The following is a 25,080-nucleotide window of genomic DNA, read 5'->3' as shown; positions in this document are numbered from 1 at the left end:
GTGCAATGGTTGAAGTACTCTCATTACTATTAGGTGTAATTGTGGCACCAGAACAGTTAGGATGAATCATAGTTTCCTTGTTCATCTTCATGAGATATGTGCAAGCTCATTCATGTTTTTTCTTATACATTTCTCATATCCTGTCATATCCCGGTTCTGTTATAATCATGATGCACTTATTGTCAAATGGGATTTTAAGAGGAAGTACCTGGGATATAGAATTCTATTCTAAAAATGTGAGCATTGATGAAACTTACTAAAATTGCCAAAGTGGAAGCTATTAATGATATAGTTATTGGATCAAAATCTGCAAACTTTAAACTACGTAGACAGTGTCATTTGCACACTTCAAATGTTTTTAAACAATCCAGAAGTTTATTTTAGTTTGCCTCATCCTGAATAGACTGTTGTAAGAGTAAGGTTTAGAGAAATTATTTTTTCTTAATTCTTTTCTGTTGGTTGCCTCTGGTAATGAACAAGTTTTTGAGTCTTCACCTTGGGATGGGAGACCGGTTGCAGCAGGAATGACATTCAGTGTAAAAATTAACCAAGTCTACTTTGCTGTGGCAACCTTCTAAAAACAGAGCAGCCAAATAGTCATTTGAAAAAGTAATCTGCATTATTTAGTTGTTAATTATGTGAAGTAGCTATCTGTAAAGCTCAATTCAAAGCATGTGTGTGCCAATAGAAACTGGCAGAGTTGAGCCATATTATGCACGCTACGTTATCTCCACCTGTTCTTTTGGAGGCTGGAAGCATCAGCGTCCTTCACCTGATGCCATGATTGACTCTTTCAAGCATTGTTGGGCAGCTGCTTAGCCTGTTTTAACAGCTTATTGCATACATACCAACTATAATTGTAGCAGAAACACGTTTAGCACTGAAGGACATTTCAGTCAACCCAACCCTTTTGAACATAGAAGTTCATTTCTTAATGTGTGGTTCAAAAAATTTGTAGGATATAAGCCGACTCAGTCTGACAAAGCAACAATATTTGAAATGCTGAAGAGACTAATTTTAAGTCTTCATCATCACAAATGTCAGGTTGATATACTACTACTGTACCAGCTAAAAGAGAAACACAAATGTGTGTGTGTGTGTGTGTGTGTGTGTGTGTGTGTGTGTGTGTGTGTGTGTGTGTGTGTGTGTGTGTGTGTGTGTGTGTGTGTGTGTGTGTGTGTGTGTGTGTGTGTGTGTGTGTGTGTGTGTGTGTGTGTGTGTGTGTGTGTGTGTGTGTGTGTGTGTGTATATATATATATAAATCACAAGACAAGCTATCCAAGACTCAGACTTTTTGATAAATTAGACTTGGAATTTTTCACATTTGCTCTGCCTGGTGGCTTTAAAACGCATATTTACAAATGCTGAGTGAGTCTTTATCACTTTGAAATTGTAGCTCTGGCCTAAACCTCCAAAATCAAGAATTTCGGGTAATACTCAGAGAGAGTGTTTGCATGCAAATCACTCCTGAGAGTGTCACTTGTGGCTCTTGCATAAAGTGGTTTTATGAACTGCTGGTTGCTCATTTCCACACAAAGTCCTCAAATGTGTTGTTCCAGTACATGCAATTGTTAGAAATAGAATAAGAAAAAGATAAATTACATAGACAGAAGGTAGAGCTGCAGGGAGACAAGAAGCAACTCTGAACTCAGCTGCAAGTGCAGAATGCCAACCTTGAGCTGTGCTTCATGGCTGTTCTCTCCATGTGTTTCATGCAATGCTTTTCAGCCTCCCTCTCTTGTACTGCTGTCCTTCATGTTTGTGTCTCCTTCTCTCTTCTCCTCTCTCTGCCCACTGCTTCAATCAGATAGTGGCCTTTTAGTGCACAGCAGTGATAAAGCAGTCAGAGCAGCTGTGAGAGAGAATGGGTGGTCTTAAGCTCCCATATCTTCAATCTGAGCACCTCCTGCCTCTTAAGAACATTAGTAAGAAAATTAAACTCTCCCAGTCTTCTTAATGTCAGACCAATCTGCGGCTTTGAGTCGCTGCTTGAGTACGCCGTGATGAAAATTCGGCATTAAAATCCACCAACCCCACACAGCACCTCTCTGTCAAGGTCTGTGTGCATGTGCCTGACACAGAAAGTGTGTGTGTCCCAGGATTGAACTTTTCTTTGCTGAAGTTGCTTCTGATGATGATGCTGGATATGCACAAGCATTTCTATTTATATGCCTGCATTTGTGGCCTGCAGCTGTCTCCAGGTTCGGAGGATGACGATGGTGAGGGACCTATCAGTGAAAAGCTGGGCCGGATCCAGTTCAGTATAGGCTACAGCTTCCAGAACACAACCCTCACCGTGAAAGTTCTCAGGGGCCAGGACCTCCCAGCCAAGGACTTTTCTGGCACCTCGGACCCTTTTGTCAAAATCTACCTGCTTCCTGACAAAAAGCACAAGCTGGAGACCAAGGTCAAGAGGAAGAACCTGAACCCGCACTGGAACGAAACCTTCCTGTTTGAGGGTTGGTACCATTCCTGCTCACTATAAGACTTGTAGCATGGTTATACACTATTATCTGTCATGCTGGTGAAAAATAACACAAGTTTCTCTTAGAAGGCATTGAGTAAGTACATTTGACACAGGTTGGATGAAGGGTCCACTGTTAGGTTTTTTCTGAGGAGTTAATTGGACAGTATTTTCTACAGTTCAACAGCCTCATGTGGACTTTTGATGAGACAATGTATCTATCTATTCATTTTCTATAATGCTTTGTTCACAGAGATTTGGAACCGATCTCTCGGGCGGGGTACAGCTTGGACAGGTCACCAGCCATCATATGGCAAACATAGAGAGACAGTCAAACACTCCTACGGTCATTTTAAAAGCACCTTCATTTTCACAATATGCTTGTTTTGAACTGTGGGAGAGAACGAGACTACGCAGAGAAAATTCATTCAAACTCCACACATAAAGACACCATCGTGTAAGAATCAAACCATAGATTGTGAAGTGTCACCCTGCGTCACCCTACCATATAGCTCTGACAAAATGAAGATTAATATTCATCATGCAACGAAAACACAATTACAAGAGAGATAGTTGATGGATCTGAAGAAAAGGTCTCAATGGCAAAGGAAACTACCTAATCTCTGATGAAACTAGAGCCATTCAGAGATTCCTGGACCCTTACAATCTAGTTCAACTTATAATAATCTGACATTTCTTGAATAATTTGAGCTGGAAGAAGCTGGGAGTCAGTCGCATTTTCTTTTTTTTACTGTCTGTCTGTCTGTATTTTCATTTTAAATAATACATTTGCACAAAACAGTGTAATGACAACATCCCCCTCAACAGTCACACAGTGTTTCACTTTTTCTTCCATATGCAGTTGTGGGCCTTCACTCCATCTTGAAATATCAGTATGTTTTGTCCACTAGAAGAGGGTGAACTTGAGGTTTTGAGCATAGTATATCTGAAAACCCTACCTTAAGCAATAATTAGAGAACCTGGAATATTTGCTTATTTGTCCTCTCGTTGAAAGTCTGTAGAAAATCGATGCCACTAAAACCTCCAGACTAAATGCAGCATAGAGCTGCATCAAGGAGCTGCTTCACTTAGCACAAAGAGTAAAAAAAGGAGGAGAACAGCTAGCCAGGCTCCATCCTGAAGTAACAGAACCAACATTGAGGTGTAAATAAGTAGGACTGACCAAGCTTTCTCAGGTAACTGTTATACAGCTTACTTTTTGCAACATAGTTTCATAGCACAAAAAGAGCATTGTGGAAGTTATGTGAAAACTCACAAACAAGGTGTGAAATCATCTATTATTTTATTATGCTGCGATTAAACCTTTAGTTGAAGAAAACCCAGGTTTTCTGGTTTGAACTAAGCATGTATTGTTACAGTCATGAAGTTGGGTAGTGCAGCATCTCGCCCTGTTTGAGCTGAATTGCTTTCATTATGAAGGCTTTGCCTGGATGGCAGCTCCGTGGACAGATAGCCAAAATAATGTCCAAAAAGGCTCCAATGTTTTCCAAATTCGGAACAATAGTCGGAGCTCTTGAAAAATGAATGAGATAGGTGTTTGTGACTGGAGGATAATGATCCCCCTCAGTCATTCGAACGAGTGCTGTCTGGTCCAAGCAGTTCTCAAAGTGCACTTTGGCCTTTGCCAAATTTATCGCTGTTATCAGTGTGCAGATTACACCGTCGTCTCTGTACTGTCAGGAATATGTTTTTCACTCTGTGTGACTTTGCTATTCCCACCTCACCTCACAGTGTGATCTGCTTCTGTACCTGTTTTAGGCTTCCCTTATGAGAAGGTGAGAGAGCGCACTCTCTACCTTCAGGTGTTGGACTACGACCGCTTCAGCAGGAATGACCCCATTGGAGAGGTGTCAATCCCCCTGAATAAGGTGGAACTGGGCCAGATAAAGACCTTCTGGAAGGAGCTCAAGCCCTGCAGTGATGGCAGTGTAAGTGATGAGGTGACGGGAATTAGGCTGAACCGTGACCCATCTGCTCTCTTCTTTCCACTGTTGTTCCTACAGTTTTGTTAAAACAAGTGTGATACACTTGTTGACAACTTTCAGCATGTGAGCTTGATTGGCGTAATTTTAGGGTGAGCAACGCTCCGGGTGATGCCAGCCTGGTCGCTGGTCCATCTGTGTTTGGCACAAGGGGTTAGAGCAGAAAGGGCATTGATGTAAGACTACCACAACGTGCTAGTGATTAATCTGAAGTTTGATATTCCCTGATGAAATCTGATATTAGACTGCATGATTCATACCCCATTATATGTGTGTTGTCTTTCTCAGGGGAGACGAGGGGACCTGCTGGTGTCTCTCTGCTATAATCCCACTGCCAACACCATCACTGTGAACATCATCAAAGCACGCAATCTCAAAGCCATGGATATCGGGGGCACCTCAGGTACAGATCCCTCTTTGTTTGTTTAGTCTTCTCTTTTTCTAAACCCCGTTACACAGCCTCAAGCTATTTTGGTGACTTTGGGAGCTCTCTGCTTCACCCATGGCTCTGTCTCCGTGTTCAAACATTTACTGACTGCAGAGAATGGCCACTGCCCATCGTGGACAGCCGCAGCAGCAAGGTGACATTACATCAAGCGTCTCTCCATTGACCTCTCTCTTTCCGTATATCTGTGAGGATCTTTAGCCTTGCAGCCAAATCTGTGTCAGCTCAGTCTGGTCACAGCGTGTTGTTCGAGTATCCAGCCCTGGCTGTGAAAAGCTCTCTGTGGCTCAATTTTCTTGTAAAAATTACAGCCTCCTGCAGTGGTAGCAGTGGTGTGTGTTGGTATAACAGAATATGATAATGCTCCAGAATTGGTTGTACAACTCCCAGTCCCTATTTCCATAAATACCTCCTCATTTGTATGTTTCCTCGCTCAGGGGATAAGTTGACCTTGAGCTCAAACGAGGTATCTGCTTCCCTGCTGCTTTCCTTGACTTTAACAATTAACAGGGTAATTGCCAGCATGACCCTAAAACTCACCATCCATGTGCATCTTTGTCGGCTCTCTGATGCAAACTGCTGCACTCTGCATCCATGCTGCAGATCCCTATGTGAAAGTGTGGCTGATGCACAAGGACAAGCGTGTCGAGAAGAAAAAGACGGTGACGATGAAGCGCTGTCTGAACCCCATCTTTAATGAGTCCTTCCCCTTCGATGTGCCCGCCCACGTGCTGAGGGAGACCACCATCATCATCACCGTCATGGACAAAGACAGACTGAGCCGCAACGACGTTATTGGCAAGGTAAAGTACCTGCTTAGCGACACCTGTTTGGCTCTTTGTTATTTAATGTACCGTGCAAAGATGTGAGGTGAGTTGTGAAGTGCTGCAAAGTCAGAATGCTTCCAAAATAGAAGTATTGATATTTCTTAATCACATAACAAATTTCCAAGTGAATGCACAGAAGGGGTCATCATTATTTCTTCTCAGTAGACTCGCAAACAGCTTTTGATGGAACTCGACAGAGAGCTCATCCCAAGCATCCACAGACCTTCTGTGTATAAATGCAAGATGGAATCCCTCTGTTTCTTCCTGTAACTCCAGAAAGACTCAACTCGAACATGCAGTGGACCCTCTGTGGTGGCCACAATATCAATTCCAGGACCCACTGTTCTTGTTTGTTTTGGGGTTGGTGTCCTGTGTTGCAGATTAAATGTGAAGCCTATCAGAAGCCTTCCTGTATTACCTGATGGAAAAGTGGCACTTTCACCCAAGACCTGCCTCCAGGTTTTACATGTGAATGCACACTTGTGTGGGTTGAATGTAAGACCAGCAGATGGTTCACCCAGCTGAGCTTGAAAACAATGTTAACAGCTTGCTCACTCTGACTAAAGGCAGCACCGTCTGCCTCCCAGCACCTTTAAAGTTCACTAACTTAAACATTATATCTAGTTGGTTTAACTGCACAAAATTCCAAAGCATTAAAAAAAAAAAAAAAAAAAACATACCTTTGAACTGATAGAGTGAATATTTCATGGACACGGTTCAGACTGTACTTTGTGTCCCAAGCAAAAAAAGGTTTTATTATATAAAGCAACCGCAGAAAATGTGTTTAAAGCCATCGGTAATGCAGCTGGTGAGAAAAGTGAGATCCCCCTCGCTTCGTTTCACCGCTTTCCAATTGGTTGCTGCTGCGCTGCAGTGACAGTGCGCACTGTCATGATTGAGATGTTGCATGTTACGTGACAGTTGTCAGACATATCCAGCTCCTCCACTTTATGTAGACTGATCCAGAAGGTAGTTATAGGGCTGTCAACCAGGTCTGTGTGTTATCATAGTCAAACTCAAGAAAAACACATAGAAAGATAAGCAATGAAGAGGAAGACTCCAAACACACGGAGCAGTGGCATGGCCAGTGATGCTCATTAGGAAGAAAAAGCACATTCAAAAAGAGCAACATGTGTATTGTTGATCTTTCAAATTCCAGAATGAAAAAAAAACAATGACCAGAAACAAATGATGAAGCCAGCAAGGACACGTTTCGTTTTATGTTTTTTAATCTCGGGTAAGCTTTGATAGTTGAGCATGACCCTCCGATCTTATTCTCCTTTCTCAGATCTACCTATCATGGAAGAGCGGACCAGCGGAAGTAAAGCACTGGAAAGACATGCTTGCTCGGCCACGCACTAACGTCGCCCAGTGGCACGCTCTGAAGGCCTGATCGCACCACCCAGCTTCCTCCATGGCCCGTTCCGTATCCTCCTCCTCCCCCTCCCGCTCCCGCTCCCTCTCCTCCCCTCTCCCGTCCTTATGCACAAGACTGACTTGCTGCCAGGCTGCGAAACACGGGTACAATTAGCCATCTGCTCTCTTAAACCTTTAAACTCTTTTCTCTTTTCTTTCAAGATCTCAAATCCCCTCCATTTCTTTTCTTCTGTTCCCCCCCCTCTCATGCAGCGTGTCTTGAGCTCTGCCTCGCCACTTTGCCAATGGTTCCCCTGTTTCTGACTGTCTGTTTGTCTGTCTGTCCTTATGCACTTTGCCTATGGAGGTCTGATAATCAGCTCCAACGTCGATTCCTTAGTTTTGTACTACACTGCAGCTCATTGAGGTGCCAGTCCTGTGTTATCACAGAGAACCTTCAGTGATGGCCGAATCGCATATACTCCTATTGTATGATTACTCCAGGTACACAAGACTATACTGTATGTACTGTATGTACACATACATATTAATATATTAGGCAATTAGATTGACAGAACTCCCCGTATACACACCATTCGTATATGTATGTTATCCATTGCCTGCCTGCCTCTTTCTCACCCCTCCTTTGTTTCCCTGTCCTTGTCATTTGTCTCAAGTGTCCTCATCCACATTTCTGTCTTTTGTCCTTTTTTTACTCAGAAGAGGTTTAATGCTCAGCTAAAGTTGTCGAAAGCAATCAATACTTGTTTGTGATGAAACCAGCTGAGCTCCAGATAGAATTATTGATACAGCTGTTTTCTCCCTGCTCTTTTTTCTTCTCTATGCTCCACTTCCTCTTCCTTTTTTCTTTCCCTCCTCTTTTCTTCCTCTGGCACAATGTGAGTGAATTAACCCTCTTCCTTCCTTTTCTGGGTCTCTCCTTCTTGTCATCTGTGTGCTGTGGGTGCTGTGCTGTAGCTCCAACACAAATAGAGATTTAACAAAAAAAAAAAAAAAAAAAAAAAAAGATAAACTGAACTTTCCGAAGCTGGGAAAGCCGGGACACGATAAACTTATGAAACGGATTGCTCCTAATTTTTCCAGACAGAAAAGCCCTGACTGGGAGAGAGAAAAAAGAAGATGTGAAAAAACAAACAAACAAACAAGTAAACAAACATTTTTTTCCCCACAAGATACTATGATGTCATCTTTCACAGCATCACCAACTGAGGAAACAAATTTTAAACCTTCCAACAATGTTAATATGAGAATGGAAGCAAAATGTTTGCGCACATGTATTCCTGTGTGTGCAAAAGCTTCCCTCTGCTTATTGACGCTGTGAATTCTCTGTGCTGCCCTGTGCTCTTGTGTTGTGCTAATGGAGGTCAATCTTCACCAGTTTTGACTTTACGAATGCAGCCTTTGCTGTGCCCGTGTGTTTCCGCGTGCGCGTCTACAGGAGCAACACAACTCAAACTCGGCAGATATCTTCTTCTCTTTTCTCTTTCTTATCTTGTGCTCTTCTTACTCTTCTTACTGCCATTGTTTCCCCATTCCTCTATCGCCCTGCCCCACGAACGAGGGCACGGGGAACTTCTATCTGCACTTTTTGAAAATGTAATAACAATAATAATGATGATGAAAGTTTTGATGATGAGTATAGAGTCGGTGGAAATCAAGGGAGGAGTACCTGAGAGGGTGAGTAGGAGTTTGGGGCTGGGTGACGTCTGCTCTGCGATTTCCGAATTTGGAGATGAAGTGGAGGACGCTGAGGATGTGGGGCTCTCATCCTTGTCCTTTATTTTTTCCTCTCTGTGTGTCCGTGTGTGCGCGCGTGTGTGTGTGTGTGTGTGTGTGCGTGCGTGCGTGCGTGTGTGTGTGTGCGTGTGCGTATGCGTGTGTATGTGTGTGTCCTGGTGCCGGATCATCTGTGTCTGAAATGTCAGGCTAGGATTGAGATATCAGACTCGTCTGCCTGTCACATGGAGCGTAGCAGCACTATTACACGTTGTGTCGATCAACAGCAAGCGACAGATAAATGCTATTCGCTATGACTCTGCGATGTCGAGTGTCTGTGTGTCTGGTAGGTTGCGTCGGGAATGTGAGGCTGATGTGCATTTTGGGAGAAAAGTTGACCAAAAAAAAAAAAAAAAAAATGCTCTCTGAGTTTTTGCTGTCGGTTCACTGGAACTCCTGGCAACTGTGTATCACAGACAATGGGTGTGATATTAGATGATGGCCTGATCTGCCACTGTGAGATACTGTAGAAGCAGATTAGACATTATCTCTTGGCTGAGTGCTTGAGAGCATCACAGAGTGTACTGGTGGCTGCCCTGCTTGTCAAGCGCATTCAGCTCAGCTTGAAATTTCTACAACGTAAATAAAACAGTCACAAAGCTGCCACAGGAAAACTGTCAGGCATTAGACATCTGCGCTTCCGTAGTATACTGTAACTGTCTGTCTGTCTATAGTTTAACATTCAAAAAATCCCGTGAAGCGTAATCCTTTTAGTGTCATATAAATGGATTCTTTTTTGTTATTCAATGTTTTACATTTTTTTTAATCCACCTGTTAAACACATCTAAGACTAAGCAAGAAAAATATAATCATTTACTTTTTGTTGGTTGACATATGACAGCTTCTCTTTATGGGGGATTTATAGTTCTGACTAACCCTCACCCTGTCAAAATGCTCTGGATTCTGCAGTTGATTTAGTTTGCCCTTATCGTGAAATAATTTGATGGTATCTTGTGCTTTTCATGCCTGTTTTGATTTACACTAAGGATAACCTGATCAACACATGCCGCTGCGGTTTAATCTGCACTGTAGCACTCCTCTTCCAGTATCTCTGTAAGCTGGTCAGGGCGGTGTGTTTCGTGTGAGCCTCGGTGCTGGCCGCTGCGGTGCAGTGATCCAGTCCAGCACCCTTCAGAACAATTGGCCAGCTGTGGAACAGGGCCCACTGTTTTGACAGCCACTGCCTGCAGTGTCACAGCACATTACGCTCCCATTAGGTGGTCAAAATGGAGCAATATCTGCTTCTCCGGACCTGGGGGACTTGCTATTTGCTGAAAGTAATACATGCTAAGCTTATTACAAAACGTGGAGCGCTCTCGTTAGCAACCATGTAGACATGTAAACGAATAAAAGCTCCTTATTCAAATATGAAAAATAATCCACAGGAGTTTGTTGAAGCCGTGAAAACCTCACATGCAGGCAGTGAGTCTTGGAGCATTGGATCATTTAATACACATTCCTCCCTGGATAGGAATAAAATGCATACTTGACTATTTTGTGCTATAAATGTTGTTCCATCAAATAATTTGCTAGCAGCACAATTGTACAATCATTTGAGCAAAGACAAGAGGTCACTGAAATAGCTGGAATTGGGGCTTCACGATTTTATTCTTATGTCTCTATGTATCTGTAAAAGCAAGAATAACTGCTTAAAAAAAGGATTTCCTCCATAAAATGTCTTGTTTGGTTCTTATTGAAAGCCAATCAACAAATCATTTATATTACTATGAACTGGCCTTGTGAAGTTAAAGTAAAACATTGTAAACAGGAAATGGGAAATATTTCATGTCTTATCATGGATTTATCACAGATTATTTTTAATTCATAATGTTTTATCTGAGACCAACCTAAAACTAAAATAGGCATACCTTAGGAGCTCAAAAGCAATATGAAATGTATTTTTATTTGCTTGAAAAAGATGATCTGTGTAGCCAGACCCAGCAACCAGGAAGTTGCTTCTTGATATTATAAATATTATATCAGAAAGTAATAAGAATTATTTAGCCTCCATCCTGGTATTAATGTTCAAAGTTAAGTCCACGAAGTTTAACAAATGGCAAGAAAAAGCTAATTTCTCTTTGTATAATTTATGTACTTTCATAACTTATTTACTGTGGAAAGCCCAGTGTATCACAGTGTCATATAAATCATCCAGAGAGTTGTACAGTCCGTGAAATAAGTACATTATGTTTCTCGTTGCCAACGTTGGAACAGCAACACTATTAAAATGAATGGAAAGCTCCGAGCCAAAACATAAAGGAGAAAGCAATTTCCAAATCCCGGTTTTATTATTCCGCCACCTGTTTTGCACCTTCAAACTTATTGCGTTTTGTTGGTTGCCAACATCGTCCGCGGTGACCTTCAACAAGCTGAAGCTCATGAATACAACATGGCAGCCATGCAGATGCTCCCAGTCACAATTTCTCGCCTCAGACCAACTCCTCTCAGTGTATCTGCTGTCGTCGCGTTCAGCCTCAGTTCTGCTTGTCTTCATTGCCTTCACTCCCCCGGTGGAGACAACTGGACGGTGCAGGTGTGGATGATTAGCACTGGGAGGAATAATTCAAGAGGGCAAGAAAAAGCCCACAATGCTCTTGGCTTTACCACAAAACGAGAGCTCTTAAAGTGTTCACGTTAAGTAAATAGTGTCAAGGTGTCTTTGATTGTTTGTTTTATCTGGTATTGAAATTTAGTTTTTAGATTTACCTTGATTGCACTTAGGTTTCCTGTAATTTTATGTTTAACAACAGCAAATCTTGGCATGCTAACTGAAATGCTGAAAGCTGTTCACACACGCAATAACAATTTGGCAACGCGTGTTGTACTTTTGGAAGAAAGTAACTTTTAGCTATGCTACTTTCTTAGAGTTAAAGAAACTGTTTTCACATGTACATCGTGACACAGGATACTGACCAATTAGGTCACTTCAGACAACCTTACTTCAGCTTTACAATTACATTTTTACATGGAAAAATTAAGAAATGTTGGACATTTATCAAACTGCAGACTCTAAGCATTTAATAATGCGACTTTTAGTCAAACATTTGCATCTAGTTGTGGTACCATTGCTTCATTCATACACTTGGGAACTGGGATAGATATCAGGCGGAAATGTCCCAATTTTCAGTCATTGCTGCTGATAAAAAAGATAATCAAGCATGCCATAAGCTATATCATGTCAAATTGGGTATTAAATAAACTTTTAGCTTGATCAAATCTGCTGCAATATTGACTGATGTTGTCTCTGTTTCACTGCATCAAGATGCATTTTTACTTCTGGGAAGTTACATTTTTCCCAGTCCCCTGTCACTCATGAATTCCCCATATCACGACGCTACAGCATTCATACACACAAAAGTCCGACACTAATTTAAAGGATGATTTCTTTGGATTCGGGTTAGGTGTTCTGCTTTTAGCTCATAGATAAGATTTTGCTATCAGTTTGAAGAAGTGAGATACATGTTTCATCCTTGGACGCCGATATAATCTGAGAAGTTTATTCTCGGGTGTGCACCCAGAATTTATCATTGTCACCAGCAGCTCTCGCTCCTGTTTACTTTCTAAATAACTGAAGGTTTTATTGGCTGAAGGGGCCACACCTGATTGCGAAGAGATTAGCAAGATATTCTTCTGATGTTGTTTGTCCTTGTCATGGTCTCTTTCTCTCCTTTGTATTCCTCAGTAGCTGTTTTCCTTAATGGATAAGGCTTTCTTGAGATGGGCATCAGTAACTCTCTGTTGGAAAGCTGCCTACTTTCTGTAGTTCTGCAATATTAGATTAAGGGTGCTTTATGTTTAAGGTCTTGGAGAACTTCAGGTGTGCGTGGATTCAAATCAGGCCGTAGTAATCTCATCTTGGCGGCGACTGCAACTGAAGTTTTATTCTGCTGAATCATGTTATGACAGCTGAACAGGTCCGGAGGCGGTGGTGGGTCACCTTTGCCGTTTGTCCAGTCGGTGTGTTTGCGTGCGTCTCGTCCTGTCCAGACAGACCTCGCCTCCCCCAGTAACTCATCCTCTCAATTGTTTTAAGCATCTGGTGAACAACCAGTGCGACTTCTCTCAATCAGGGTTCAAGTGAGTGTCATTTGAATAGTAACAAAGTGAATATGAAAAACAATAATGAGTAATAAAACTGTTTAGTTTTTTGGGGGTTTTTTTTTTTTTCCTTTTTGTTCACATTTGACTGTTGGTCGGTGTGTATGTGTGTGTGTGCTTGGTGTTCTTGTGTTTGGTTTATTTCTTTACTAAACCGTGAGAAGAAGATCCTTTCTGTTTTTGGAAAACTTTATGTAAATATCGTTGGTGAAAAATTAACATTTGTTGTACGCCGAGTTTTCATTTGTCACTTGAAATGATAAAGAAAACAATGATATTCATAAATAACAGTGGTGATGTTGACGATGCTGAAGCTGATTTTACCTGCCCTTCTTGAATAAGGGCTTTTGATGTCCGCTGTATTTTTGTTGGAGTTGTTGTGTGGTCAGGGCAAGAGAAACAAGGAGAGGGAGTGATACCCGACACATCCCGGGCCCACTGTAGCAACACTGCCACATAAACCTTTTCACCCCCTGATAAACCTCCAGGAAATTGACTGTGTGATAAATGGTAGCCAGCGTTACTTATGCCATAAAACTTTTTTTGTGTGTTTTATTACATGCATCAAAAACCGAATGCTCCCTGGCTGTGTGAAAGACTGTTCACCTCTCTGTGGAGTCACTCGGCTCCACTCACTTGGCATTACATCTCCCCCTGTCTGCTTATAGGCTTGGGGATTTACTGTAATGCCATTGTGTTAGACAGGATTGGCCCTGTACTGACACTGATGATGCCTTCCTCATTGAATTTGGAGTCATTATTGCTCTGGTGGAGGCCATACATGCGGATGGGCATGTATGGAGGACCGAGTGTTTTCCAAGTCGAAGGACATAAACCATCCATCTGACCCTGTGTAGATGATTTGCATGCCTGTAATTCAGCCTCTTATTCGGGGGTTAAAGTCATGATTAAGCACAACTGACTGACATGAACTCGCTGTATAATAGGCTCAACTCGTGCCCAGTCAGATATTTATAAAGAAACTCCATAAAGAAAATCCCAGGATTAAAGCAAAAGCCTGATTTTAAACTGCCATATGATGAAGCTAATAGAATCTTTTCATAATTAAAAATATATAGACCTTCAAATGTCTCAATTGTGCCCTGTGCCTTCTTGAAAGACATTTATTCAGCCCACTGCTTCTCCATAAAGATATAAAATGGACAGGGCTGTCGTCCAGTTATTTACACCGTAGGTGTCAGTATGCCCACTTGCCTATTTTGCTCATGCCATAGCCTTATATATGTTGGGCCTGTGCACAGTGCAGGGATTTGAGATTATCAGTTTCGTATTACTTTTAGAGCCGTCTCTGCCACAGACATGGTAAGGTACAGCAGATACTCCCAGCAGCCTGCTGCAGGAGGGATGGTGGATACAGTCCTGCCTTCATTTGTAATGCAATCTTTTAGACGGACTCCCGCGGGGCATCACAAAGTGCACAGAAATGCCAAAAATAAAATTTCCCTGAAATCCAGATCATTCAGACTTTGTGTGTTTTTCTTTGCTCGCCAGTTGTAAATAGACTTTGTGATGCAGTTAGAGCGGCCTCTAACTCTTGCCATAATGTGGACATTTTTAATCAGGTAGGTAAGAAGCAATACACTGAACCGATCTAATGCCATACTCTGAAATATTACTCAACTAGTGCAATGGAGACCTTTTTGCATTGTGGGATGTCAAGGGTAACACTCCTGCTTTCTTCACCTCCTTCTCAACTTGTCGTGGCCCACCGTTTCAACAAAGAGTGCTCTAACTTAAAACACACAATTGTGATGTGTACAATCTAATTTAATGTATTTATTTATGTATTTTTGCCAACTTTGTATAGTGTATAAATATCTATAAATATATGAAAAATGACAGTACTGTATAGATTTTAGCTGCCTGGTAAGGTTAATAGTATATACTTGGTAGACTAAAAGAAAAAGCGTAGAGCTGTTCAAAAGCCAGTTATTGAGAAAATGCTTTCTGTAAAACCCGGTGCCACTGGCTATTTTTATATTCTAGGTTTCGTTTCTGGTTTATTTTTTTATCATAGCCAGTGGGATCCAAACTATGTATTGTTCTTCTTTTCGTCCGTTCGTTTGTTAATCGGTTCGTTTGTTGTTTTTTCTCGACAAGACACAGCGATGTTCTGGCAGCCAGGAGAGTGCAGTGGAACGCAGACTGGGACCCTGTGCAGTAGTGTGTGTGTGTGTGTGTGCGTGTTTTAGGTGTGTGTCCGTCCATGGTAGTGCTAGTGCTCTCTGTGCAGTGCCTCCCGCCTCCTCCCTCCCTCCCTCTCTCTGATGTAGTTTGTCATGTGACGCAGTGTGTGTTAAGGTGCAGGATGACTGTTTGCTGAAGCTGGCAGATGCTCTCTCTCTCTCTCTCTCTCTCTCCCTCTCTCTCTCTCTCTCTCTCTCTCTCTCTCTCTCTCTCTCTCTCTCTCTCTCTCTCTCTCTCTCTCATGTTCACTCGGTTCTCCGTTTCTTCATTACAACTCTTCATTTATATCCTCCATCAAGTATAGATTTCCACTTCCTGTGCCCAATTCTTCATTAATTCTCCCATTCATTCCGGTAATGCATCCACCAACAGAGTTTAATTTCACAGTAATCCATGCTTCCTCATCTATCCCCAATTCTTAGCCCACTAACATCCCTCATCCATCACCATGCACGCCACTGACGAGCACCTTGTTTTGTCTCCAGAGCTCTGTGGACCAGAGAACGACTTAGCACAAAAACAAGAGAAGATCCATGCCGCCCAGCCCTTGCCATACCTTCATGCTCATCATCGTTTCCTCCCATTGCAAACTCTGAGGAGGAGAAGGGTAGCTGTCAGCTCAGCGCGCAGAATCGTAAAGCAGCCATATTCAAAAGTCAAGCACAGACGTGTGAATCAAATCTATGTTGTGGTGGCTTCACTGCTGCCCGTTTGTAGCAAGAGCAAGTGAATAGCCTTAACGATCGGACCAACTACATGAAAAAGTAGTGGGATATGTGCATTTGTAGTGGATTATTATTACCTTCCCTTTCCCACTCCAGATTTATTACTCGGTATTCCAATGTGTTGCTTGGTTGCTCTGTACATATCTGTGTAGTACTTCTGTTGATGTCCCTGTAATAGTATAGTGACGGGTTCTTACTGGGCGCTCTCCGCAGACGTCCTCTCCCTCCTGACCTTGACTCATTTCCTCAGAAACTTCAAACATTCCATCTGAATCTCAACATTTCCAAGTTGATTAGATTTCACGTATAGGCTGGGAGGGAAACAGCTGAGGGGCCGAACCGTAGACGTTTCCACTGGAGCCATGATAATAACCAAGACGTCGTCCTGTTCACGCCCCTCTCACGGCCAACAAGCTGATGGTTCGCTTGTTACCTAGACCTTCACATATGCCTCTCTGCTCCTCCAAACCACCCCGCTTTGCTGGCCTCACCTGGGAATCGGCGGCTCGCCGACTGGTTTCACGAGCCGCCGACGTCCCAAAAGGGGATTAGAAGGGTGAGGCCGGGAAGGAGGTGGGAGAGCCCCAGGGGGGAAGCAGAGAAGCGTGTCCCTGCGGTCATATCTGGGGTCAGCGAGGGAGTGAGGGCGTCTCAAGGTGAACCCCAGTAGCACTTCAGTTTTGCGTTCCATGTTTGTTTTTTTTAGCCTCTCCTGTTTTTTAGCCGAGCGGACTGTGATCTTACTGGTTGATTTTCTCGTTCTCCTCCACCCATCAGTGTTACAGAGTGTGTTGGGTGGACGGAGTCTTGGAGCTGAGCTCTGATTTTGTTCCATATTAAAGAATAATTTTTACTACACCTGCGTTCAGAGATTCATTTATTGGGTTTAATTTCGTGAATTCATTTGAAGAGTCACTGTGGCTGCGCTGAAATGGACAGAAATCAACACAGCTACTTTCACTTCAGTAAAAAGTACAAGATGTACTCGATTGTAATAAAAAATTCGTATTGAGAGTTTGAAGGGCATTTCTAGTGGTTATTTCAGTTTATCAAGTCACCAACTTCCATCTTTTTCTCCAAAATACCAATATGTGGTCACTTTTTATATTTCATCCTTATTATCTAATGATTTTTTTAGCACATTTTTTTCAAATAGCTCTCGTCTTCTAATGAATTAAATTGATATTTTCTTAAAATGTTATTGTCCCATCTTCATTCAGTTTGAACTCATTTAATAAAGTTAAAATTAACTGTGTTATGACTCAAATTTAACAAACAACCCATCAATTTTTTTTTTTGAGAGCTGCTCTCATATTTTCTGGAGTAATTTGTTGTGTTAGACTAGTCCAATGTGAAACAACTCTATAAAGAATTGTTTTCTTCAGCGCATTGCTTTGAGGCTGAGTCTGGTGTTATGACCATGTGTGCCGCTCCTGGGTACCAGTTGATAGTACAAGCTGATGAGATTGTGGAGACTATAAACGCTACTGATTTAAAGGATTAGACATAAGAAATGGTTCAGATGATTTAAAAAAGCAAATCAACTCTGTGCTTTTACATGAGTTAGACAGAACCAGTGCAAGTGAGGATTAAACATTCTTATAACCCCAAGTGTCACATTGATGCACCATGAAATAGTAAAATGTATTTACATAAAGGCCAAATTCATGCCACACTGAATTTAAAGATTCTTTATTGTCAATGAAAGGTGGCTGAATGGATTACACAAAATTATGACTAAACAAACCATACAGTTGATGCCCTTTTTTCCATTTTCATTATCATCCTGTAATAAAAAATTATTACTGTTCTAATATTAGACTAATGGCATTTTCACACTAGCTTTGACTTTGTAGTTGAGTTAGTATGTGTTAGTATGGTAATATAGGAAAAAGTAATCAAACACTATTATTTCTGTGACAATATAAGTGTGCTAATGAAAATAAAGTACTGTTACTTAAATGAAACCGCAGCATAGTTTTAAACTGTTGAATCTAAAATATTGGGCTGTACAGCTTTCCTCTAGAAAATGAACTTACTGAGGTTTGAACAAATTGAAAAGGTCAATTTGTGTTTTCTGACCTGGAACTGTGATCCCATTCAGCTACAGAGGCAATAGTTCAGGCACATGTTAATGTTGTGCAACAAGTCAGGTCAACAGTTCCAGTTCACAGCAGAAAAGCTGAATGGGATCAGATCTGTGAGCAGGTCGGTCACATTCCTCCACACTGAGGCTGAGCCCCAACAACTCTCACATCGCTCACACTTTGTTTCACACTCAGTAGCAAAGCTTGATTTAGTGCTGAACTATTTGATGTTTGTGACAGTATAAGATTTGACTGTAACTCCTGCTGGGATTTATAAGCAATAAAAAGCTCCTTGAACTGGCTTGATGCCTTCATATTGAAGTGAGTCTTCATATTCAGGCACATTCAAATATACTGGAAAGTTAACAGTTTTGTCAGTGATTTCTATCCTCAAACTATAACCCCAAACATTTCAATCATTGTTTTGATTCTAATTGGTTAAAAATAATAATAATTTAAAAAGAAATATATCAGGAAATAACAAAAGGTCTGATATGGTATTTTCCATTTTCATTATATAGATTTATCTACACTAAAATTTTAAATAGGTTTGAAGTATTTCAGTTTTTATATAAATGAACTACAGAGAAATATTATTGTGTAAATTAAATTATGTATTGTAATTATTCATTTATTTTCAGATAGTCTGTTCTACTCTGAGTTGATTTATATATATATATATATATATATATATATATATATATATATATATATATATATATATATATATTATTTTATTTTTTTTATTGATTTCCATCACACTTTAATTAAAAACCACTGCTGCTCTCTGTATTTGTGAGATCATTACTTACACCAAAAGAGCATTATTGTCAAGCCGACGCTGGAAATGTTCTTTCTAAAATGTATCACAATCAAATGGAAAATGTGTATTAGCATAACAGGCAGCGAGGCTTTCAAATGAAACAAATAGTAACATGTCAGAATGTGAGTGGCTCTCATAGTTGATGCCATATGTCTTTGGGTGTCTTTACATTTAAATTAGACACACATGGAGTCTAATCGAACTGTAACATTACTAATTACCAGCTGTAATGACTCCAGTTTAATGTGTACCACCATTTACTGAGAGAGGCAGCAATTTGAAAAGGTTGTTTTTGCCTTCAAGAGCAATTAAAAATGTATGGAGGAAAGCTTCTGCTCTGAGGAACACATTAGTCAGCACAGAGTTAAATGAATCATATGGCTACATGCTGCGGTCTAAAAGAACTGTTTTAACACTGGATAAGAAATTATTTCATTAGTTATTGACTGGGTTGGGCTGCTTTTAAGCCCAACAACTTTTTTTTCTGGTTCACTTCATGTGATGCAAAGGGCAGCAGCATGATAGTAAAATGATAACTTTCCTAGACATAAATCTCTCATCAATTGTTAACGATTTGACTGTTTGCCTTGTTAAACATCACAAACTCTTTGGACTTTTTTTTTTTTTACTCATTTTGACTTTATTTGTCTCATTTCATGTCGAAATGCTCGTCACCGCCATCTGCCTCTCTAGCATCACATGCACCCAAGCTGCCTAAAATTCACAAATGGAAAACAGATAATGCAATTCAGTCCAAACGGCGCTTGCCAGATTTGCCTAAGAAGAAGTCAAAATGGAAGCAGCAATGAGATAAACCTCAGAACAGTCAAGCAGAGAGAACACCTTTGAGACCCGACGCACAAAGAAGGGTCTTAATGCCTGGGCTGTCTCTTTATGTCTCCAAACATAAAATCCAAGCTATTCCATGACAGGCGGAGAAACAGGTTATTGAACTGACAGAGAAACCACTGAGATTCTCTTCCCTGAGCTGCAGACTATCAGGATCAGAGTTGGGCAGGAAACACGGAGGAGCACGATGCCAGCCGAGCCCCTGCAGACACGGGCCGAGCTTGAACTAAAACAGGCGGCTGCAGGCGAGCCAAGCGCTTCTCGACGGGAGACCCTTGCTTGCTTCCGTCTATTTTTAGAACAACTGCGTTTTGTCTTCTGAGCCCCCTTTTATCATCTAAGTGTTACGCCAAGTGCAAACTGTTGCAGAAGGTGCAGGACTGATTCCTCTTTAATGCCAGCGTTATCATCAGTGTATCCACTGTGCAGTGAGGAGACACATGAATCTTGCAGATGAAGAAAAAAACAAAGAACACATTGCTGTATTGCAGAGAGGAAGAGAGAGGAGAGCCGAGTCCCCAGGTTTCTGGGGGTTTTTTTTCCAAACAGTTAAGCAGATGCTTCCACTGATCAATTCCTTTTCTCTGACTTTCAGCCTGAAGTTTCCCTAATAAGGGAAATCATCTGGAGCCGACTGACTGGAATGAAAATAGGCCCCTGGTATTTTCCAGCTGTATGGATCCCAGTGCATTTATAATTAGAAATGCCAATAATGTGCACATTGTGTTTAAGAGAAAGGGAGCAGGAAATGAGACTGTCAGTTTCAATGATGCAGGCGTGTCCCTGTAGTTATTTTTTTTTTTTTTTTAGCGGGGCAGAAGATAATGAACAGTTCCAGCCTTGGCACGACAGCACGTCAAGCAAGAAAGGCTGTGGAACGGCAATACAAGCAACAGCTTGGTAAAGACAGGCTCCACCAACTGCCAGCGCTGGGCATATGGAGGAAGGGAAAAGGAGCAAGAAGTGATGTGACAGAGGTGAGGAAGCAGCGTGAGTCCATAGAAATGAGATGAAAAGAGGAGAAATGGGAGGTGAGAATTAAGGGAACGGTATGGAAATGATCTGGCTTATGCTGTGGTGGATTTAGTGAAGCAAGCAGCCTGTCATAGAAAAACCCCTGTTCTATTTTTTTTTTTCAGACTGTAATTCAGAATCCCATCTAATAATAGAAAGCGAAGAAGATGATGTTTGAAGTGTTCATACTGTATGTGGGGTCTGCAGTACAAAGCAGGTATTGTATAAGATCCAAGCTTGAGAAATAACAGTTTTACCCTTTTTATTTGTTGCAACAGCCCAATTGATTGGGATAGTTCATAGAAAATATTTGCGCATATCTCTAAACAGAAAATAAAGACCTCTAAGTCCAGATCAAGATGTGTTTTTTTTTCTCCTCCTTTTTCTCCTCAGATGAAACTGAGATGTTCTTGTAAGATGAACGTGTGGGTGTAAAGTTGGTGCTCAGACATCTTCTGCAGCTAACAGTGCCTGATGATAACTCTCTGCCTCAGATGGACATTTTTATCAAGATGTCATGCAAATTTCAAGCCATCCATCATTTTTATATAAGCCCGTCTCAAATCAGGGCCACAGTGGCATCACAATGCCATCCAGTGGAGACATGGAGGAACTGTCTGGGCTGTGAAGGCTGGTCAGCCCTGTCTATGACAGCTGGGAATCTGAAAATGTATGGAAAACTAGTCCACACAGCAGCGCAAATGCAGTTTCCCCCTGTCATATGTTACAATAGATGTTATGGGCAGATGCGTCTTCATCTTCATCTTCCAGCTGCTCCATTGAAGCAGATATTCTGCCACCGTCCGACCCTTTTCCCACCTCCTCTATTGCTGCACCACCCATCTCCAGGTCCACCTTCACCACTTCCACAAATCTTTCCTAAAGTCTCCCAGATTAGAAGACACGATATATATGTTGCAACAATATCTACCAAAACAGGAAACTCCTTCAATCAATTCTCAACATAATAGTCCTTTCAGCAATGATAAACTTAAATGGTGTGAATCTTATTTGCAACTGTTGGGTCATGAAGTAGGCTATAATTGAAAGGATTGTGTGGTAAAAATGTGGCATAAAGAAGAAAAAAAAGGCATCTCCATTATTTAAAACAAATTAAATACCTATAAAATGAGAACAACCATTTGCACTTTTCATGTTTTATGAATCGTAACCTAATCAACGCACTTTCTTATAGCACAGATATGCACCATTTAAACACCACATGCTACTGTTCACAATGTTTTAAACCAGGCGACCAATGAGCACAGACGTTCGTATGTGAAGCAGAAAGAGCAGATACATGTCAAAGCAGCCAGCTTCTGCCGCTGCCAGTTTATTGAATACATGCTTGAACAGACACAATACAAGAATGTATAGAATGAAATGAAATTATGTGAATTATTAATCAACAACTCAAACGCAGACTGAATTTGAAATTGGTAATTATATTGGTAAAAAGTAATGAAATAACTGGCAGATTAAATCTTGTCACGGTACACTTCCTTCCAAGTTTCTACAGAAGAGACTCTCAAATATTTGCTCTTTATTCTGAACTTCATGCACTTTAATATCATTATTTCTAAAGTATGCATATACTATGGTGTTATTTTTTTTTTTTGGGGGGGGGGGGGAGTTTCAGTCCCCGATCCTGAATATCTTATGTCTGAAGTCAGTGTTTTAGTCCACACATGAATTTTCTTTCATGTGATTTAAAAATCTTTCTCCTTAAATCCCATTGATGCTGACAAATTGTTTATTATGGAGTTAGAGGCATCTTGGGCCTGATCGTTCTCGCTCTCTGTGCCCGTTATCATTCCTCTGTTTACTTCACTGTATGGAAACACTGTTAGAAATCTACTTTATAATGCACACTTGGAACACCTCAGGTTGTCTGGTGGGTTTGTGGGGCTGCAGAGAACAATAAGATTGTGAGTCACGGATCTCCAGGTATTACTCATATACAGCAGTCTGTGTTTGGTGTTATTACAGACTGGAGAAAACGACCTGGATGCTGTTTGAATTGCAACAAAAGGAGAATCAACAATATTCACTTCTGCAGCATTAACCACCAAACACAGCTCTCTCGCCCTGTGTTTACACATGTATTATCTCAAAGCCGTTCAAGCAAGGGTTATATTCATTTTCCCCCCCAGAGTACACAAAGTACAACCAGAGTTGACACAATACCTGCACAGAAATATCACAGGAATGTGTAAGAGTTATATGAGAATGAATACTAAAATAAAAAGCCAAACGGAAATTAGATTTCACTGAAATATGAATCAAAATCAAACAAATCAGCAATTAACAATCTTTCTAAGTTTTCAATAGAGCCCTTTCAGGCTATGGCCATCAACGAGAGGAAGAAAAAAAAACATTCTAACTCTATACATTATTGTAACATTTCTACTTGTGCCACTCTCTGAAGTACCGCTACCAAAATAAAACACATCGCACAGCTCACATTTCCAGGGCATGGACTGTTGGTGGAATGAAAATGTACCTCCAAACTTAAATTGTGCACTATGCCCTGTTATTGGTTGCTCTCTGTGTGTGACGTTCTTGTCATGTTTTCATGTGTCTGTGTTTTTCTTTAATTCCCACCGAGGAGGATTATCATAGTTTTTCATTTTGAAGCTAAAAATAACTGTTGTGTCTCAAAGTCACCCTTTAACACAACAAGTTTTAATTTGTAATGGTTGTGCGTAAAGGTTTATTTATATTCTTCTACTTGTTTCATTTTGACACAGGGAAGCATCTAACCATCTTTCATGTCACTTCGTTCAGTTCAGGTGAGCTGAAAAAAAATTCCAGCGAACTCAGGGCAGAGGCACAGTTCACTCTGCACAAGTCACATAGACAACCACACAGACTCAAATGAACCCAGGTCACCAATTATCCTCAAATGCATGTTTTTGATGAAGGTTCACTATCAAAAATTATTTTCAACGACACACGTGTAAAACAAAGGCAAGCAAATTCCTAATCTGATAGACAGCGACAGCTCATCCAGAAGGCTGCAGTCTGTCTTTACCAACACAACGAGGGTGGAGCGCAGCTCTGTCATGGCTGCCTGTGTGTCTAAACTTCTGGTCCATAAAGCTTTGACTGGCCTTGGGCTGAAATACATCTCAGATTTACTTGGAGAATATGAAAGATCCAGACCCCTGAGGCCCCTTATTTTAGCAGTCCGGCCTTAGTAACATCAAACTGGGCGTAATTAAAGCGAGACCTTTTTATATTTATTTCTCATTTTATGATAAAAGTTGTGCTTTCAAAGAAGAGTGCACATCTTGTCTGTGAAGGCCCAATCATGCAAATTTGATTTTTGTGACAGGTGCAACGGGAAAATCAGTGAGACGTCAGTCAAACAGAGTTTGCGCACTCCTGCAGAGATTTGAAAGAGCTCATCAGCCAAAATGATTGAAGTCACCTGCATGGATTTAAAATGAATCTCCTCCTCACATACAGAAAATGTACGTTTCACAGCTGGCGCGTCGAATTTTAGCAGCAGGAAAGTCACAGATGAGATTAAAAACATTCTCAGTGACTCAGACATTGATGTAAGCTGCCACTGTAAATCACAGGGTAAAATATTCTTCCTCAAATTGGAAAGCAGACACTTACTTGATCCACGAACAAATAATTTCATAAGTACAAAATGCATGTAATTGGCATAGCGTAGAATTTTCACTTCACTTCATGTTCTACCATTCAAGCAAACACACACACACACACACACACACACACACACACACACACACAACACACACACACACACACACACACACACACACACACACACACACACACACACACACACACGCACCAATGAAATGAACTGCCAGTTTTTTTTCCCATAGGAGGTTGAGATGCTTGTGCTCTTCGGGGGAAAACTCTGGATTTCAATGTCTTATCCAAGAACAATTCTCTTCACAACTTAGAAACTTCTTTCTTTCTGCAGCTGCTGCTTTATTCAATTAATCTATCTAAGTCTGTTTTGTATATGAGATTTAATCATTGTATTTCATGTTATGTAAGCTGCTTCTGCACAAGGTTCCCCCCTTGTGGGATAATACAGCTTCTGAACCTTGGACTTCAACACGTGAACAGTGCGAGATTGAAGACTGAACCACGGATAACAAAAGACATGTCCAATATCTCACCAGTCTTTGTGAAACATAGTGTATAGGATACGTTTGGAGTACATCAACCAGGAACAGGGTAAAGAGGCTCGACCTTGATTTGGGGCTTCTTTTTTTTTTTTTGTTGTTGCTGTCACTTCATTTGTATAGAACATTGAAATGTAGCACAGGAGGAAAATAAAGAATTCTACTGTGATGATTCTCACCGTTTGTAAAATAGGTTATTTTAATTCTGATTG

At 41.0% G+C, this 25,080-nt stretch overlaps 1 protein-coding gene across 6 annotated transcripts in view; it reads left to right on the top strand.

Moving 5' to 3' along the window:
• Positions 1–16,773, top strand: part of syt7a (synaptotagmin VIIa) — an 89,815-nt gene extending 73,042 nt beyond the window's left edge. For 3 of the 6 annotated variants that reach the window (XM_080504255.1, XM_080504254.1, XM_080504253.1), the window contains 5 exons: positions 2,192–2,459; positions 4,244–4,413; positions 4,756–4,870; positions 5,516–5,715; positions 7,028–16,773. In XM_080504255.1, coding sequence (XP_080360381.1) covers positions 2,192–2,459; positions 4,244–4,413; positions 4,756–4,870; positions 5,516–5,715; positions 7,028–7,132 — 858 coding nt within the window. In that variant the 3' untranslated portion in view covers positions 7,133–16,773. The remainder of the gene's footprint in view (positions 1–2,191; positions 2,460–4,243; positions 4,414–4,755; positions 4,871–5,515; positions 5,716–7,027) is intronic. The other 3 variants (XR_013936819.1, XR_013936820.1, XR_013936821.1) reach the window with 3 other exon arrangements.
• The last annotated feature ends 8,307 nt before the right edge of the window (positions 16,774–25,080 follow it).

The sequence above is a fragment of the Blennius ocellaris genome (assembly GCF_963422515.1).
Source record: "Blennius ocellaris genome assembly, chromosome: 11".
Taxonomy (NCBI): Eukaryota; Metazoa; Chordata; class Actinopteri; order Blenniiformes; family Blenniidae; genus Blennius; species Blennius ocellaris.
Note: the sequence above shows the minus strand (reverse complement) of the source record. Positions and strands in the feature narration are given on the sequence as shown.